The following is a 19342-nucleotide window of genomic DNA, read 5'->3' as shown; positions in this document are numbered from 1 at the left end:
CTAAGCAAATACATTCTGTAGAACTCCTAAAAAATACCATAGAGAGAAATGACTGCATGCTTTTTAAAGGGAAAACCACATATCTATAAATACAGCTTTCATTCAAACAAACCTGTTTCCCCATTAAACATCTTTGCTGTCCCAAAAGAGTGTTACTTTCCCTCCCTCCTTAAATGAAAGTTGTTAAGGAACCTGTGGTAAACTATCATCACACAGATACTGCTCTCATCCTATCACTTACCAATAATTCAAGTCCCCGAGTAATGCCAAAACACTTATCAATTTACAGAAATAGCTTATTACCAGGAGTTGTAGAAGACAGCCATTTCTATTAGCTGCCTTTAAAGGAAACAGATTTTAAAAGGATGGTTTGTAACTTTTCTAAGGTTTGTAACTTTTCTAAGTATTGAAATGTTCTTAGATACCAAAATATGAATGTGAGGTCCTACCTCAGCAGAAGACTCTCGTCGAACTGACTTCACCACAACTGCTTTGTTCTTTTCTTCTATGTCAAATCCATAGTCATCTTCTTCTGGTAAAATCTTAAACAGAGCACAGTAGTTACACATATTTATGCTTCATAAATATGGAGTTCCCAGAAAAGGTGAAGATTGGAGATGAGAAATTAGACTTTGCATTGCAAGCCCCAACTGATCTGGACTTCTGTCTTAAGATGGAAAAGGACTACCAGATCATTGGGTCTGATTGCCTACAAAACATGAGACATAAAATTTAATCTTATTTATTTCTGCATAGATCCCTTAATATATAACAAAGCAGATTTTTCAGAATTACTCAGGTATGATCTGCAGTCTTTAAGAAGTGAAGAATCTATTCCCACCCTTGAGAGTTTTTTCCAATGGTTAATCAACTCCTCTTTTAGAACCTGCATTTGATTTTAACTCCTAGCCCTTCATCCTTCAATAGATCTTTCACTTTTGGATTACAGAATTCATCATCATTCAGTATTTTCCATTGGTGAAGGCACTACAGATGGCGTGTAGTCATTTTAGTCATGTAGTTTATTTTTTTTGACTGAGGGTGATGGATACCTTCAGAACTACAACAACAACACTCATATGGCTTAGAGAATGATGCCCTGAAATATCTGAGTTAATATCTCCCTTACACTCTTGCAAGGGCTTCTTGGGAATAGAAAGGGTTTGAGCTGTGCACTGGAAACAGGCGACAACTTCCATGTACTTGCACCTGTGTGAACTGTACATCCAAAACTCCCAATACAGCAGGATGGTCACAAGCTCCAGAAAGGGGCCTGCATTTTAAGGATTTCCCGTGCTCCTAGAGTAAGTTATGCAGTCTGCCTAACTAAAAAGTCAGAGGTACAGAAGTTGGATATATACAGCAAAGCAGATCAAGAATTAGTAGCATTTATGCAGTGAAGAAAAACCTAGCTAAACATGCAACTGCCCATTTTATTTCTACTCTCTCATTATTCTCCTCTATTATAAAACAAACCATTTTAGCAGAAACATCAAAGTTTACACATTCACATATTTCTTACCAGAAGATTCTTTCCCAGGATGTTTTCCACGAGCTTGAAGTCATTACGTAATTGTTTGCTCTTGGAACTGGTGCCCTCCATCTCCTCATCAGCATAAAAGCGGAAATATAAGGATTCATCCTTAAATTCACTTTTCTCTAGGACTGGAAATTATATATATGAAATACATACATGCATTTACATGGAGAAAAAAAAAGAGAGAAACAGAGGAGAAAGTTAAAGGAAATTCTAAATATTTCCCCCGTCTTTACAGAACACAGACCTGATGCAACTCTATGAGTCAGTTCCTCATCTCTGTATTTTTAAGCTAATTCTGCGTTTTAGGACAAGAATTTTCCTCACAGTGCATAGTAGCTCATGACATGATGTAACCTCCCTGGCATGCAGAATTTATATAAAATGCAAAAGATCCTCTTGGAAGGAAGATGCTACTCAAAGCCTCACACTCCTTTCCCACATCCAAATGAATATTAAAAAACTATAAAAGGAGCAAAGACGGGTAAAAGGGCGGTTTAAAAGGACATAAGGTGTCCACATAGACTAAGGCTCAGCTTTAAAAATATAATTGAGAGGGAAATGAGATCTACAAAATTCTAGAAGGCATGAAAATGTTCTTTACCAGTTTTTCAAATACGAGACCTGGGGCCTTCAAATCAAAGCAGCAAGTGATGAGCAACTTCTACGTTCAACATGTACTTATGCAAAGGTCTTCCTTGACAAAGAACGTAATAAATGCCATAAGTTTGCATGGGCTCAGAACAGACCAAATTCTTTAAAAAAGACCCCAACTATTGTTACATTATTAACTACAATGGAAGGTCTCCATTAATTATTTACAATAATCTGCTCTCAGAAACACTATTCAAAATACAGTGAGCAAATGTTATCTATGACTAAAACTGAATGTTTCATTTGACAAACTATGTGTACTCTAAGGATTTGTATGTTCTATTTCATACTGATACAGATGTGATTTGTTTACTTTCCCTGTTTGAGGATGGATGATGTCTAACTTGGTAATTTAGCACTTCAGATTTGGATGCCTCACCACTGAGGATTGAGGCAAGAACTAGGCAATTTTACCTAACAGCTGATATTTTTTGGTGATATTTCAGGACAGCACTTGGCTTGTGCATTGATCACATGGCTCTGGAAGAGATGCAGTGGAAAAACATGCTCCTTCTAGCTTGTCTAATTCCTTCAGTGCTTCCCATAACTATCAGCAAATGGCTTACCTTGGGAAGGCAACAGGTTTAGCCATGTATTAGACTGAGGACTGTGTTCTAGAAGCACCTGCAGGAATGCCTGCAAACTGTGGGACACAGCCTAGAATAGTTAATCTGACCCAAGTAAGAGCTCACTTCATTTGCTGGAGAAAGCAAAATTGATGCACTACCATGATGCATGAAGCCATTATTGCAGAGTCCCACACCCAGTGCGACAGCTTCCTCCCGAGTCTGACAGTCTCCCTAGAAACAAGAGAATAACATTACACCTCAGACCATTTTCTAAGACAAATTATTCCCCCTTCCCCACCACATAGCTTGCAGCTCTGAAATTAGCAGGATGCTCTGTGTAGGGAACAAGAGCAAGCCATTAAATCAGGTATCCCATTGCCCAAACACTTTTCATTCCTCCAGACAGCATCACTCCCTCCTACAGGAGCCAGGGGATCAAGGAACAGCACTGGGGAAACATACCATATTATCTCAATGTAAAGACATTTTATTTGAAATCAGAGTGTTGGACTTCAGGACTCATTAGCCACAGACAATAAAACTCCTCCTTTGAAGTTGAGAGATCCTATCCATATTCAGCTCAAGGGAGAAAAAGCTAAGTATGTGAACTCCAAAGGTCAGACAGGTTAAAACTACAGTGGCAGTTTGCTTACACAGCAGATTACAAAGGCTTCTGTTTCTCACTACCTGAAGCCTTGAGTGTAGTCATTCAAAACAGCTACCAAAGGTGACTTGCAAATTTGCAGACTTGCCTGAAATGGCAGCCTTCAACTTTATAACTACAAGTCAGTTAAATACAAGAAATGCCTAGTTTTCTCAATATATCTGCTAATCTGCAGCCACAAGTGAAGACTTTACAAACATGGTTGTACTTTTTAGGCAGACAAGTAAGTTTTAAATAGTGCCACTAAACATCAGAAGGCACTACTGGTCTTACAAAGATTGTTAACACTGGTCCCTTGATGCAAGACGAGCAAAGGGACACAGGGGAACCTGGTGTCTGCTATCTCAGTGACAGCAGCTGCTCAGCTCCCTTCCAGCAGGGAGGGCACCTGCTGCTTTGGCAACAGGAGCAATTTCAGTGTTTTACTTTCAGTCCTATTTAACAAGAAGCTGCATCCTACACAAGTATTACACCTTTTCTCCCCTCCATCTGAAGAACTAGATACCCGAAAGCTCTCACAGCAGGGTAGTGTACTGACTTTGTTTTAAGCAAAAACAAAGTGTTTCAAGCACCCTCTGATCTTGCCAGCAGAACATCAGTCCGACTTCAAATGCTGCTAAGGAGAGCAGTAGTTATTTGTCAAGCAAATGCTGGCAAAGCCCATCACTATGGTGTATCAGCATTATTTAAAGACAGGATAGAACAGAATCAGCTCTGGCCAATCCACAGCACCACTAGCTTTTGTTAAAGAGGCTGAGAGCAGAAAAGATACAACATTTACAAATTAAGAACTAAATACTGTTGTCTTGGTAGAAAAGACAGTTCTGAAAGAATTGCATGACCATACAATCACACAAGGAAAGCCAAGAAAATAGCTTTAAGAAACCAAAACTTAAACTTTTACTATGAACTTTTACTTAAACTTTACTATGAAACCAAAACTTAAACTTTAACTATTTTAAGACTAATTTCAAGTCTTCACAAGTCTCTCATTTTCAACATCCTGTCATGAGACAACGCTCAACACTCACATTGTGTTATTTTATGGGATAAATGGATAGTTTATTTTACAGAGACTGGGATTAAAAAATCCCAATTTATTCTTTCAACTGTATATAATCTGGAGGAGAAATGCCTTCTAATATTACCATCTTAAACCTTTAGCAGTCTATGTTTGTTCTAGACAACAAAATCTTTGCATAGGAAGGGTCTAAACTAGACTTGGCTACTCCTATGATGTTAACTTGGCCTAAAAACATTCCCCTAGCAAAACAGCATTCTCTAATTAGAAAATATAGCTTTAATTCTTTCAGCTCACTAAGTACTTCTAAATGTTATGTGGGCATTTGTCAAAATACAATAAAGGCAGTAATGAAAATCTCCAGAAAACAGAGCAATTTAAAATTATCAATCTTGATAAAATGTGTCTCAACCTTTTCACACAGAAACTAGATGTGAAACTTGATACATTAGTTTTGACATGCTAACTTAGGTTTATTCCACACAGTCTCTCCATTTGAGTAATCAGAATTACAGAAACAGTTTACAGTCAGTACCACAGTGAAGAAGCATGTCCAGAGCACATTACTCTTACTCTTATTACTACTGCCACCATTACAATTATTATTACTGCTGTCTAGTTTTGGTAATGATGTGATGTCTAGAGCCCTAATCATGGTGGCTGGTTGCTCTGAGATGTGTAAACCCAGCAAATAAGATGGTCTCAGACCAAGACTGTTTACAGCTCCCTGGGAGGAGGAATGAAAGCAGATGCACACAGGTAAGAGCAGCAACCAAACTACTTTTAAATTTTCCACAGATAAATTGAAAAAGGAAAGTTTTAGGATTATGAAATGCTTCTTAGCATAGAGAGTATCTTAAAACTTTTCTTACCTGTGCAATAAGCCAGTCCACTAGTTTACTTGCAGGGATTACTGATTTGTATGTCTTTAGGTGGTAGTCACGGTCTCTAATTAAGAAAGAGAATTCAGGGAAAATCAGGACAAAAAGGTACACATTTCTTTTAACACTCTAAACCTATATATACTATTGTGACCTACTACTAATAAGCAGCCAACTTTTCTCTGTAGGAAGTTTTAAATTTCTCTAGCAGCTTGAATTAGGAAGATACTTCTGGTCAACACAAAGCAGGGTTAATTAAAATTTCTCTAGATGTTGTTTCGAGCCATCTTCAGGGAGCTCACGTTCCTGCCAGAGGCAACCAGAAGATTCTTTTCACAGATGTCCTAAGCTGCTGCTGTAACTCAGGTTAGAATACTGCCACAAGAAGGCCCACTAAAAATCACACTTTTCTGGCTGGAAATCATCCAATATCCATTGATGTCCAGCTTATATCTTTTGGCTCAGTACCAGTTGCATTTATAAGCTTCAGTAATACTTTTCTAGCATTTACCTATTAATATATTCATAGACAGGGACTCTACACATTCCCTCTGTGCCTCCTTTTTGTGAGGCTCATGGAATTAGGCAGCTCTTGTCTATTTTGTCAAGAGAGATTTTCCATACTTGTTCAGATTTCACTTCCTTTAGTAAAATAACATGTAAAGCCAGACGCAAAAATAATATGCAGTATCCTCTAATGGAATTAGACAATTTCAGTCATTGTAAATAGGAAGGGTTGTGCTTAGTTCTTGTAACACAACCAGCACCAGCTCACACCTGGCCCTTGCAGAGAGCAGCACTGTTCCTTCAAGAAGAAAAAGGAACCCTATTGCAACTTGATGTTTTTTGCAGTTTTCTTCCATTTCTCTTCTCAAAGACATGGAGGTAATTGATGGTTTTAGCCTTTAGTGAAATATTTCTAAAGAATTTTGATACAAATACAAGAGGCAGATGTGGCTCAGGACATCAGGCTCTAACACCTTTCACCTCCAAGGTCACTGGATTTAATCCAGTTTGGAAGATCATAAAAGCAATTTTAAGGCTGCTTACTGGCCCATGTGAAATAAGTTTCACGGTCTTGATCCAGTTCCTAGGTCCACATCACAAAAGCCATTACCACAATTAATTTCCATTAATTGGCTCCCTCTCATTGAGAGTCTCAGTAGAGAGGACAAATGCTGAATGGGTGTGAAGAATTTATTCCTCTCTCACTCTTGGGATGGTCCTTGTATTTGAAGCTTGAGTTCAATTGCATGACTGTAGAAGGAAGCACAGCAACTGGGGCTGTTTTACAGTCCGGATGGATCCATGAGGCAAGCCAAGCCAAGACTTTATTCTTCAGTTCTGTCAAATCAGCCTCTTTTACTAGATCCACACTATCTGAAACTGCCTTTTTCCTAAAAATTGAATATCCAAACACCATCTAAAACCTGTGCTACCCAAACCTGTTCCTTTTACTAATCATCTACAGATATAGGTATGTTGTGACTGGCTGTTGTAAATAAATGCAGCAGAAATGTTTGGGTGTTCGCAGAATGTAGAGTGTGAGAAATTAGAAAGAAAAGTGGGACTTTGAGAGCTTGGGAAAAAACCAACAAAACATGACAGCATTTCCAGTAATGTGTCCTCAAAAAAAAGCTTTCCTCATAGTGCTTACACACAGTTTTCAACTTGTCTCCCAGTAATGCGCTAAACACAGCACAAATCTGTAGGAGTTTTCTGGGCAGATTTCCCCTCTCACGCTCCCATCTTGAGAAAATGTACTTTTGAAATGTCAGCACAATAAAGGAAAACATTAAAATATTGAGCACTAATGAGTAGGGAGTTCCAGACGAGAAGTAACTCTCAAAACTCTCCTAGAGATTCTGACAGTTTTGATAAACTGCCATCAATCTTGGTCCGAGGCCCAGTCTTTCCCTACTTGTAGGTCAGTGCTGGTGAGAATCAATTTTAGTTCACTCTCTTTTCTCCCTATTTCAATCTACCCTGAACAGGAGCAGAACACGAAACACAGAACTTTATCCAGAACCATGAACTTCAGGTGAATAGTCAAATATAGAGGTGGGAACCACTGAAATTTTGGCAGAACCTTGCTGTCTCACAGAAACAAGAGGAACCAAATATTCTTCACAGGGTCTAGCCAGCAATGCACTGACATATTCTCCATCACATACATAAGTGGGAATAAGTTCTCTCACCTCACAACTTCCCAGAAGTACATCAGAGATACATTCAGAATTTTCAAAATGTCTTACTTCTATTACTTCAATCCCCAAAGTAGCATGATTTGTTTCCAGTGGTGTACATCATCTCAAAGTGACAGGGTGTAAAGATTTTACTTGAGGAAAAATATAAAGGCAAAGACTACTAGAAACTCTAAGGCTCCCAAGGAATAAAACTAAGTACAATTGTATCTCAAGGTTGTCAATAAAACAGTTCTGAATTCGTGATTCCTCTAGATCCCTATGGCACATATACCTGCTACTCCAAGCAGCTTTGCCAATTTTCTAGAAGGAAGGTTGCACCAGAAAAGGCAGCATGAGTGAAGGGATCAGCAGTCCTAAGATGCCAGATAAAGCAGTGATCCAAAGGTACAGCACAAAGAAATGGCAAGGAACTTGGCAAAAGCTAAATTCCTTAGGCTAAGGCGAGGTGAACACTTTTTGCTTGTCAGAGGCAAAAAGTCACGATAAGAAGACAAAACAATGACAGCCTGAGAGATTAGGTTTTCTAACATGGCTATAAAAGGAAGACGGAATAAGAAAGAGAAAGGCAGGAAGAAGAGCCTAAACATACTGAGAATTAAGACCATTCAGAAGGATCCTAAAACTTTGGAGAGTCTGGTACCTTTCATTGATTATACACAGTTTGTGTTCACAATGTCACTACACAAATCAATCCTGGTATGAGAAGCTATCCTAATAGCTTCTCCAGCTGGAAAGCTATCACAAAAACAGCACATTGACAAAACACCACAAGACAGGCCTGTGGGAGTTATTTTGTCCTTGTTGATTCCCTAAAGCATTAGAGTAAGTCCTCTTCAGTTTGTGGGTATCCTGAAGGCAGGGACATTTTTTGAACTTCACATCCCATCATTTCCACTCTGCATACAACTTGCCATCTTCAGGGGTGAAATGTGTACATTCAAACACACATATGCATCTACAGAATCATTTTGTCTGCCACTGGCAGCATCATGCTTTCCTGCTCTCTCCACACCTTTTGGGCCAAGTGAAATCTGTGCCATTGTAGAACAGTTATTCTGGGAAAAAATCCAGAGTTCTAATGATGCAAATTTATGACTTATAAAAACTGTAACTATCACTGCAGGTCCTTTTAGCATGACAGTGGTATCTCTCAGGGAAAATTCAGTTGTACAACTCATGGACAAGAGGTCAGTTTTGTTGAATTTGGGAATCCAGCCATCTCCACTAGATGTTTTTTCTTTTTCATCAGTTTTTTATTTGCAAAAATTAAGTTCTTCTAAGTGAAAATGCCTAATCTTCCATGCAGTTGTAGAGCAGCTAGAGAGTTCAGGGTGGTTTCCATTATAGGCCAGAAATGTTCATCTGATGTCACAGTAAGGTAAACAACATGTGAAAATCATCTCCTGGGCTCTGGGAAGAGTTACCTAGCACTTGCAGACTACCTCAACTCTTCAGCAGTTATTTATATAGAGCCAAGTTCTTAAGATTACACACAAAACTTTCAGGGCTTCTTTCAAATTACAGCTTCAGCACTTATTCTGCTTCAGACTGGCTTTTGCTTGTTTAGGGTGCTCTAAATGACAGAATCCCAGCACTACACTGGAATCTGTTTACATCACTTCAGCTTCTGTTGACATTTTCTGTAACCCAAATAATACAATAACTACAATCCCCACCACATGGGGCACCATTCATCTGCCCTGAATCAGAGCCACTGTAACCACACCCAGCTGCTCACTCTCCCTGAATCCCCAGTTCCAACATCCTCTAGCAGCAGCACTGCAACTACAGGTCTAAGCTGTGGAGATGCAAGGGCAGTAGAAGAGCCAAGAAAATTCAGAAAATTATTGCTTATAGTAAGAAACAATAAAGATTTCAATAGTAAAGTCATCTTTTTAACAAAGCCAGATAATAAATACAAAGGGATCAGGAAGGGGAGCTTACTTGACCACTGGAGTATCCAGGCAGTGCAGTCGGCAGTACAGCCTCACCCCCTGAAGAATGGAAGATGCAGAGTGTTAGCAGCTTTTTCCTTTTCAAGGAAACACTGACTAGCTAATGCTAACAAAACCTAGACACTGATGTCTCTACTCAGCTGGAAGTTTTATTTATTAATACTGATATTCAAAACAGTTCCTTTAGCCTCTCTGTCAAACACTCTTCCTTCTTTCCTGATGGCTTTCAACAGCCAGAAATCTGTTTTTACCTCTAATCACCTCCATGACATTTTCTCCATTAATCCTTCCTCACAATTAACCCATTAACCAATGTCCGTAAGAAAAAAATCAAATTTATTAAAAGGTATGTGGACAAATATGGCATCAACAGAACTCATTTGACAAACGGCTATTCGGAACAGTTAAATATTGATCTCTTCTATCCCCCTGAACCATAATGCCCAGATCTGCAGCAAACATGTTACCACCTACTGTTTTAAAACCTTTTGTTACTCTACTGGGATTGCAATCAGCAGTCTTGGGTGCAATAACAACTGTATTGGTGTTCATTGCTAAACTCTGCTTCCTCTCCCTAATGTGAAATGTCCATTAGGATGGACAGCTCAAGACAACACAGATCAACAGCAATGGCAATCTCCCACACAGCAGGTCAATGACATTCAGAGGGAGAGCAAAATTCTTCATGCAAATCACAAGATTCCAACTAAAAATGATAATGCAAACCTTGGACACAATGTCTTCCAATTCACTTCTTGGCTTGTATGTTCCATCGTCATAGCGAAATCTGTACATCACCTGTTCATTCTTAAACTGGTGCTTATCTGAAACTAAAACATCAGCATGATAATTTAAATTGTCTTTTGTCCCCACCATATTCTTTATAGGCCAGTTGGTAAAAATTGGATTTTTAAAATTTTACATCAGATTCAGTTTATGTAAGTCTTTGGAAACAGTCCTAGTGAAGGGAATTGGGAACATCTGACCTTTCTCAATGAGTTTTGAACAAAGTGTTGCAAATTCCCACAATAGTTATCAGAGCACTTACAGTGATTTTTGCAGTTGCCCAAAACCCTGTGACTCCAAAAGCAGAAGCATGCTGGTGGCAGGAAATTAATCCCAAAAATCACTAAACATTTTGAGGATTTGATGGGTATGGCAGTAAAAAGTATTTGAACATCATGTGAACAGTTTCAGTAAGTTTTCTATCCTTATTTCCAGGGCATTACTGAAATATGATATCTTTTTATGACACGGCATACTCACCATGATGAATGATTCCATTTTCCAAGAGTGCCTGCCCCAGGTTGACCCCTTCCTCTGGTTTGCTTATCTCTCCAATCTCAGTGAGCCAGGATACAAACTCGCTGCAAAGGGGAGCAGAACACAAAGTTAGCTCCAAGTGGCCGCAGGCACTTGTCTCCGCGAGTCATCAGCCAACCACAGGAGACTCTCCTTGAAGCAAGTGTGAAAACTGTTGTAAGCAATGGTACCTCCACCCAGTGGCTTCATTTCCGACTTCCCTGGAGGAAATGCTCTGTAGAAGATTTAGCCTCTTCCCATCATTGCCCTAAGCTCACTGACAGTGTGCACACAAAAGAAAAGATGAAACGGCTGTATCTGTAAGGATGTGCAAATCCTCATCTTGTGGAGCAATCCAGACATCCATGGGGAAAAGATTAGCAAGGAAGATTAACTGAGGACCCTAAATTAAGTTCTACAGTAGGGTATCCTCCCTTTCCAGCTATTTCTTCCCAAGTTACCTATCCAAGTAGTGTTCATGATTTGACTTAATTACACATGCTCATCTTCCTTCACTGAATCTGATTTCTGTCCCCAGCCCCAGGGTTAATTGGACTGGCTTTAAGGCAATCACAATAAGACTTAGGACAGAAGACTCAGCCTACTGAATTCAAGCAGTACAGAGCAGTAACAGATAGCATGAGTCCCACTGACAGGTTAATTTAAGGTCATTTTCTGGAGGTGGTGCCTGGCAGATTGCATACAGCATGCTTCTAATTTATACACAGAAGATGCTAAGTCTCATCTGCTGCTCATGCAGCACAAAACAAAACCTCTCTGTCGAGGGGCAGAGCTGCACATGCAGAATAAAAGCCAAAAAGTTGATAGATGTGTAGGATATTATTCATTACAAAGGAAGTGCAAAAAAGCAGCCATAGCAAGTCTGATGAATCCAGCTCTGTCAGAGCCCCAGAGGACTGAGCTGTTTGCCAGGTTAATCATCAATTATGCTAGAAATGTGTTACAGTCATGGAGAAGAACAAAAGGAATATACGAAAGTAGAGCAACTTATGGGAAACGTGAGTTCAATAAAACACTTGAGCGATTGCCAATGTGCAGAAGGTTGCTGCTTAACAAAGCCAGTATCCATGTGTCCACCTGTGGGCTTTAACTGAAGTATTTTTAGTCCCTTTGTATTTATCAGCACTGACTGATCTAAACTATAGGAACTATTTGCGTTTTGCCTTGAGAATAACGAAACAACTTCAGGACTCCAAATTTCGGTTTGCTGAGGGGCTACTCTGTAGCTGTCATAGTATAGAAAAAGCAGCAGAATCTATTCAACTGTGCCAGGAGATTCCCATGGAAACCAGTAGATTTTTGTGAAACCCCTAAAGCCAGATTAGTGGCACTGGTGAGGTCGCACCTTGAGTGCTGTGACCAGTTCTGGCCCCTCTGTTTGGGAAGGATGTTGAGACACTTGAGCGTGTCCAGAGGAGGCAACGAGGCTGAAGAGGGGCTGGGAACACAAACCCTGTGAGGAACCACTGAGGAGCTGGGAGTGCTCAGCCTGGAGAAAAGGAGACTCAGGGGTGACCTTACCACCCTCTACACCCCCCTGAAAGGTGGCTGTGCTCAGGTGGGGTTGGGTTCCTTCTCCAGGCAGCACTGACAGAACCAGAGGACACAGCCTCAAGCTGCACCAAGGGAAATATAGGCTGGATATCAGGGAAAAGTTTTTCACAGAAAGAGTCATAAAGTATTGGAATGACCTGCCTGGGGAGGTGTCAGAGTCACCATCCCTGCATGTATTTAAAAAAAGACTGGATGCCAGGGTTTAGTTGAGGTATTTGGGCTGGGGTAGACTCAACAATCTTTAAGGTCTCTTCCAACCTAGTCATTCTGTGAATTCTGTGAATAGTGATGAGTCAGGCTATCTCCTAAGGAAAGTTCTTTTCACAGTGATTCTGAACTGTTTCTGTAAGTATTTAAAAGCTGAAACAGAATATATAAACTACAGAGGGAGGTAAAGTACAAATGATGTTCCACCCTCACCAGTAAGGACGTAAGGCAGGCCTGCTGTGCAGGGCCCCATCATGGACCTGCTGCCAGGGACTGCACCTATGGGTAGCACCCCAGGGAGAGGCCCTCTTGCTCTGAGTTCCCCTTCAAGAGCAATGGGTCTATGGCACTTTATAGCACTTAAATGGCTGCCTAAAACTTCAGTGGAAAATACCCTGTTACCTTTCCTGCTTCTTTTATTTGGACCTGTCTCTGGGGTTTATGTGGATTGTAAATGTAAGGTTTGATATGGTGAGCCAAAATAGGAAAATAACTGTGCTACCCTCACAGCTGTGAAGCTTCCCAATCATGGTTTTCTTAAGAGCTGCTTTAAGATTTCTATGACATTTGATTCAGAAGCAAAATCAGTAATCATTTTATCTGAAGGCTTTATAAGCCCTGAAGAGTGCATGATCCAAAAAAATTCCAAGAGGTTTTTAAGGAATATGCTAGACTGTTTCTAAAAAGTTGTCAACTGGAAGGCAAAGCTTGATTTGCTTCCTCATCCTGTCTGAAGCAGTTCTCCAGGATAACTGAGACTATCCTCACTTTCCAGTTGCTGCCATGCTCAGTTCTCATCTGACATCCAGGTCAGGACACCATCTCTCAGCTACATCTTGGAAATTAAGGGACCTGGAACAACTGTGTTTCTACACAAGAAATACACAGGAAAATCCAACCCATCCAGGACTGTACAAACTGATCATATATGGTTGAAATCTTCTGAGGTTAGCAGATACTCTCTCTTACACACTCAAGGTTTTGCAGCGCTGAAAAGAAGCACAGCCAGCATATCATTTACACACAGTGACAGCAACACACATCATTCCAACTGTATCACCGGTTACTTGCTTTAATTCCACAAAGAGTGATCAGGAAAACAGATTTTCAGTCAAGCCAGTCAGCTGCTGAAGTTAAGTTCAACAAATAAATGCATGTGATAGCTTTGAAAATATTTGGATTAGACCATGCTGTTTTCCCCCAAAAAACATTTTATCTCCTGAATTTTGAGATGCTGATATTCACATGCCAAGATAAAAATTATTTTTGTGACCTTTGTGTTGCTCTCAGCTGCATATAACAAAAAACCACTAAATACATCTCAGCACAGTCATCAGCGACTCCCTTAGGCAGGAGTATCTGCAAAAATAAACAGGTCACAACCAATAAGCATTGTTTAGGGAAAACCCTGGAAATGATACAAAATCTGCCAGTCATGACTGGAATGTACTGACTGAGTTGCACTCAGCAGAGTTTCCCAGGGCTATACCGACAAGAGAATGCAGAAAAGATATCAGCAGAGTTAATTGCTGTGGGAACGGCTAGAACATTAGGAGAAATAATCCTTTTGTAAGAGATCAGGATACCTGTAGGTATCTCCGTCTGGGCTCAGTTAGCCAGTAGCAAAGGTAGGTCAAGTCCTCACTACTGGAGAGTCAGGTGGCTGTCAAGAAAACTGAGGGCATTAAGCAGGGCAGACTGTAAGCAAACAGACATTTCAAAAGGAAAAGTAGTAGCAGGACATCCTGGATAGGACTTGAAACTAAACACAATATCAAGGAGTCCACAATAGACTCATACATAAAAGCACTGGAAGAACATAAGTTTCTGACCTTGTACTTCTTTTTGCATGAAAATAAGAACTGCCATTATCAGATCTAAAAGGTTTCAGTTTTAATGCAAAAAGATCAGCTTGGGGGGGGTGGGGCGGAGGATATGTGTCAAGAAGAAAAAAGCAGCTACTTCAATATCATGACATTTTTTTCTGGCTGAAGTATCACCAACCTATGCTACCAGCCTGCCTTCTGCCACGCAGAAAGACACTTCCACGCCTGTGCACAATGTTGCTGCTGAAGGGAAATGAATGCAAAACTGCCTCAGAACTTTTTTTCTTCCCACAGCTGATCATATCAGTCATTAACAGCTGAGGCGGAAAAGTCTTCTTAGGTCAGCTACTGAGTGCTGTGCCCCACAGGACACGTCCCTGCAGCAGCCCCACTGCTGCCAATCACTGCCCCAAATGTAATATCTAGCTGAATCAAAGAGGTTTTTACCAGCCAATGAAGTTCTATACTTCTAACAAACATATCAGGTCACATGATAAACAAAATTTCATTGGTGCCTGTTACACTGACAAGGAGGAAACTTCTAAATACAATCCTGAGGCTTGGACAGTTCACTGGATTTAAGTATCACCTGGAAAGCATTTGCTTGTATACCAAAGAGTCCAGGTTAGGCCACCAACAGCCCGGAGCTTGCGGGAGTTTAAGGTAGTTTTCTTACTCCTTTTGAGGATCTGAAGCAGTTATTATGACTTACTGTAAAACAGAGTGAGCTGTCACACTATTCAGCCTGTGTATGGTGTGAAACAAAAATCAATTATTATTTTTTAATAAATCACTACTGTAATGGGGCTTATGGTCTAATTAAGCTGCATCAAAGCACATCTATCTGTGTCACAATGCCAACCCCAGAAATTCTAGAGTCCATTAACTAGCATGAAAGACCTTTTCAATTCAAATACCACTTACTTGCCAAGAAAGCACTTGGGAACAGTACTTAATTTTCTTCTTCTATCTTTGATAAGGTTCACTTTCTTGCTCATCATCATTTGGTACAGCTTCTCTCCTTTCTCTGCAATCATGACATATGCATCCCTCTCCATTCCCAGTTTCAAACCTGGAATATAAAGCAGAAATTCCTTCAGATCTTTAACATCAAATAAAATGTTTCCTTGAAGTCAAAAGCTGAAGCCAAACAGCAAAAACTGTAGAAACACAAAAATTGATTGACTTATTTTATATTTAAAGGGGAAATTAGGTATTTTTTTATCTGCGTACAAATCTGTCATTGGTAAGTTTAACACCATGAAGATGCAGCTTTTCTTCCATGTTTTAAAAAGCAACCTTTAACTTATGGCTAGATCATACCACACAAAACAGAATGGTTTACAGAACATGAAGAAAGTCCAAAGCAAGTTGAGCATGGGTCAGGACAATCCCAACACAAATAGAGGATGGGAGAATGGATTGAGAGCAGCCCTGGAGAGAAACACTTATGGGTGCAGGTGGATGAAAAGCTGGACATGACCCAGTGACATGCACTGCCACACAGAAACCCCCCCCACCATGGGCTGGCTGATGCACCCGTGTGGGCAGCAGGGGAGGGAGAGTTCTCTTTAGATTTGCAAATTGCTTTAGGAGGACAGCATTCGCAAAAGCTGTTTTGGTGCTGTAGATGCTTTCTGTCTTCTAGCCTGAACACAACATCTTCTGGATATGTTACTCTAGAACTTGCAAATCTGGGCAACTCTAGAGTCCCAAAGAGACACAAATTTTAGACATCTCCAAGACTAGCTTGAGAACAGGCAGCCTGAAGTGGCCATTCCTAATTTTAGCAGAGATCGACATTAGGCAGAATTTAAGTGATCGCTGTAAAACTAAAGAGAAGGAGAGCTATATATTTTTTAGGAAGAGAAGTTCATTCCAACTGCTTTATGGTAAGATACTGCAATGAATCAAGAACCTTCTGAGACTTCAGAGCTGTTTCCTAGCTTTTGGAAAACATTATGGACAGATTTTCATTTTCTCCATGGAGGAAAACGTGTAACCTTTTCTCTTTCTCTCAAATACATTTATGTGCATATACATTTGTCCTACAAGATCAGTAGGATCAGTATTCAGTGCAGTACAAAATTCATCATCCACTTACTCTCTCTCTGCTCCCTTTCCTTGATTATCGCATCCAGCCACTTCTGTTTATCCTCAGCAGTCTTGGCCATACAGACAAACCACTTGTTTTTGGCTGTGTTGTGAATCTTCCAGCCATTAGTCACTGTGTAGCCGTTGCTGTGGTAATCTGCTGCAAAAAGCCCAAGCACAAAGCACAGGTGAGCAGGAAGCCTGCTCCTTTAACCAAACCAGTGTGGGACACTTTCAGTAAAATCATCTTCTTTGAAGATGATTAATTCCTGAGGTGTTCCTTACTGACTGCCCATGGAACCAGCTGTACTTACCACTCTGGAAGTACAGGTATCAACAGGCTGTTCAAAGTGACTGAATGCCTCAGTCCCAAGAGTGACACTTGCTGATTTTACCTCAGAAGAACTAAAGTCTTTTAAACACAAGGCCATCAGTAGAAGATTCTATGATACTTGTTCAGGGTATTTGTTCTGAATTTTCTGGGGACACAATATCTTCCTGCACTGTAAGGATTTCTGTCCTCATGACACGGAAACTCTTTATGTGTTGACTGTTTAAAGGACATAATACTAATTCCTGGCTTATTGCAATAGGGGCAGCAGTGGTGTGGCCTTTATGGATGGAATCAAAATCCCACACGGTCTTCCTGGCTGTGTCAGGATACAAGAATCCTAACAGAACTGCCATTCCCGTATTTTGCTCATGGTCACATGCCATGCTACTAATTTGGATATTAAGACTAGTATTTAGTAGCATTCTAAATGAGAAGAAAAGCCAGAAATTATGTTATTTTAGCTGTAGTGGCTGAAGATGTTTAAAACAAAAAAAAAAAGAGGAGAGAAAGAAGACAGAAGTAACTTTTCCAAGAATGGACAAACTTCTGGGAACACATACTCTTATTAAGGTCATTTCAGAAGGAAGGACTAGTGTCTGAAAGCATAAGCATTTCCAGTCTTTCAATCACATAAGTTGGTCTAATAATGAAGGTGTTACAAGTTCCATAAATTGCTTCAGATTTTGCTAAAAGAGATGGACAAGTACTTTTGCACCACCTTCCAACCCATGATCTGAACCTCCTGTGTTCTTAAAAGACAATATTTAGTCACTTACCTGTTCCATCTTCCACATTCTCTACTTCCATGACTTCTGTATTTATTCGGCCCCTGAAGATATAAAGGGACCCATTGATTGACTTTGTCCTTTTAGATGTTTTTTTCCCAGTAACTCTGCAATTAGGATGAAGACTGTTACAAACACATAAGCAAAAGGTCTAACATATATATGAATAAATCAATCTGAGATATGAATATTAAATCAGATTCCAATTTAGTGACTGGTAGTATCTGATCACACCTCTGATGTCAAATAATTGGAATACTCATTCAGATTTCCAAGAGAGGTGTGTACCAGTGTTTGTATAGCAATAACAAGCTTGTTTTGCCAGATTATGTGAAGATGGGGGTGGCTTCAAGATTTACATTCTTGATGACTGACTGATGACATGTCCACGAACAGCACATGGCCTCGGGATGACAACTGCAGCATCACTGACAACGTTACGTTTGACTCCTCTGTTTGCCTAAAGCTGTGATCATTTTGTGGTATGCACCAAACTTGAAATGTGAAACGAACTACGCAAAGAGGCCAGTGTCACACAGTCTGCCACACGTGTTACATGTTTTTGTAGGGAAAATTCTGTGGGGGCAATTTTGCACCCGAGTTTACATCCTTATCCATAAGCTTTATAGTGTCTCTGTGGAATTCAGGAAAACACTTTTCATTACTAGTAATGCTCTGATTTTTATGGCTAAAATGGGTTTAAAACTATCCAAGTGACACCTGTTATGTTGTACTATCCAAGAATAACCCTGCTATGCAAGCCAAAACACAACTGGTAACAAATGGTCGTTAAGAGGTGGCAAGTGTCCAAATTCCAGTCAGTGAAGGTTCTGTTGTGGCAATTTGCCACTACCTTGTAAGATTCAAAAAATATTGCAGCAAAAATCAGCTAGGGAAAAAATTTCTTGTCAGAGTGAAATACCTATAATAAACTGACATGAGATTAGAATCACCCATTTTTTCTGAACAATTTGCTTTTTTACAACTACCTTTAGTGACAAATAGACATTTGGTGACGACCACATATTTACATCCAATCAGACTGACAGGGACTGTTACCTTGGAGCTATTGGATCCTTTCCTAAAGACAACTCCTCGAGTCAAAAGAAAACCTGCCCTGGCAGCCCTAGGGAAACCCTTTAACTGTTCAACCTATTTCCCTACAGGAAACATACTGTTCCTGACATCAAAATTTAATTTAAACAGCAGTCTACAGTCCTGCTAAGACAAAAAAAACAATACTCAGAAAATCTATGTCATCAGTTTGACAGACTTCCCTACACTTCTGCAAGAGGAGCTATTGCACAGCTAAAATCACAGATCTAGTTCTGATTCTAAACACATCTGACATTGGGTTTGACAATCCTACTCCTAATTTATGTTATTGTGAAAAATTATGATGTCCAGATTGGAATGCTGAATTGTTGACTACTTATCAAAGACTGAGCCCTGAATTTTGACTGCATTCTTAAATCAAGAAATACTCCACCGATTCCTACAAGTTAGCACAACACAATGAGATGAAAACAAAGTCATTTAATCTCAAATTAGGAACAGAAAGAGACAGTTTCTTAAGGGGTTTTCAGTATTTTTTAAGGTGTGTCCCTCTAACATGTCAGTTGTTTGAGAGCAGCTGGCCAAATGGACACACCAACAAAAAGGAAAAGACACTGATTTCCATTCTAGACTAATTATAAATAGCAGCGAGACAGCAGAAATATCCAAAATTAA

The 19342-nt window shown here is 39.9% G+C and overlaps 1 protein-coding gene across 3 annotated transcripts in view; it reads right to left on the bottom strand.

Moving 5' to 3' along the window:
- PREX1 (phosphatidylinositol-3,4,5-trisphosphate dependent Rac exchange factor 1) overlaps positions 1 to 19342 on the bottom strand; it is a 116133-nt gene that overhangs the window by 27205 nt on the left and 69586 nt on the right. For 2 of the 3 annotated variants that reach the window (XM_018917463.3, XM_050982096.1), the window contains exons 8-17: positions 17603 to 17718; positions 16503 to 16652; positions 15323 to 15470; positions 10755 to 10855; positions 10215 to 10318; positions 9478 to 9527; positions 5318 to 5393; positions 2919 to 2991; positions 1523 to 1665; positions 450 to 542 (exon numbers count right to left, since the gene is read on the bottom strand). In XM_018917463.3, coding sequence (XP_018773008.2) covers positions 450 to 542; positions 1523 to 1665; positions 2919 to 2991; positions 5318 to 5393; positions 9478 to 9527; positions 10215 to 10318; positions 10755 to 10855; positions 15323 to 15470; positions 16503 to 16652; positions 17603 to 17718 — 1054 coding nt within the window. The remainder of the gene's footprint in view (positions 1 to 449; positions 543 to 1522; positions 1666 to 2918; positions 2992 to 5317; positions 5394 to 9477; positions 9528 to 10214; positions 10319 to 10754; positions 10856 to 15322; positions 15471 to 16502; positions 16653 to 17602; positions 17719 to 19342) is intronic. The other variant, XM_050982097.1, reaches the window with a different exon arrangement.

Source organism: Serinus canaria, chromosome 20, assembly GCF_022539315.1.
Source record: "Serinus canaria isolate serCan28SL12 chromosome 20, serCan2020, whole genome shotgun sequence".
NCBI lineage: Eukaryota > Metazoa > Chordata > Aves > Passeriformes > Fringillidae > Serinus > Serinus canaria.
This window is presented reverse-complemented; position numbering and strand designations above follow the sequence as displayed.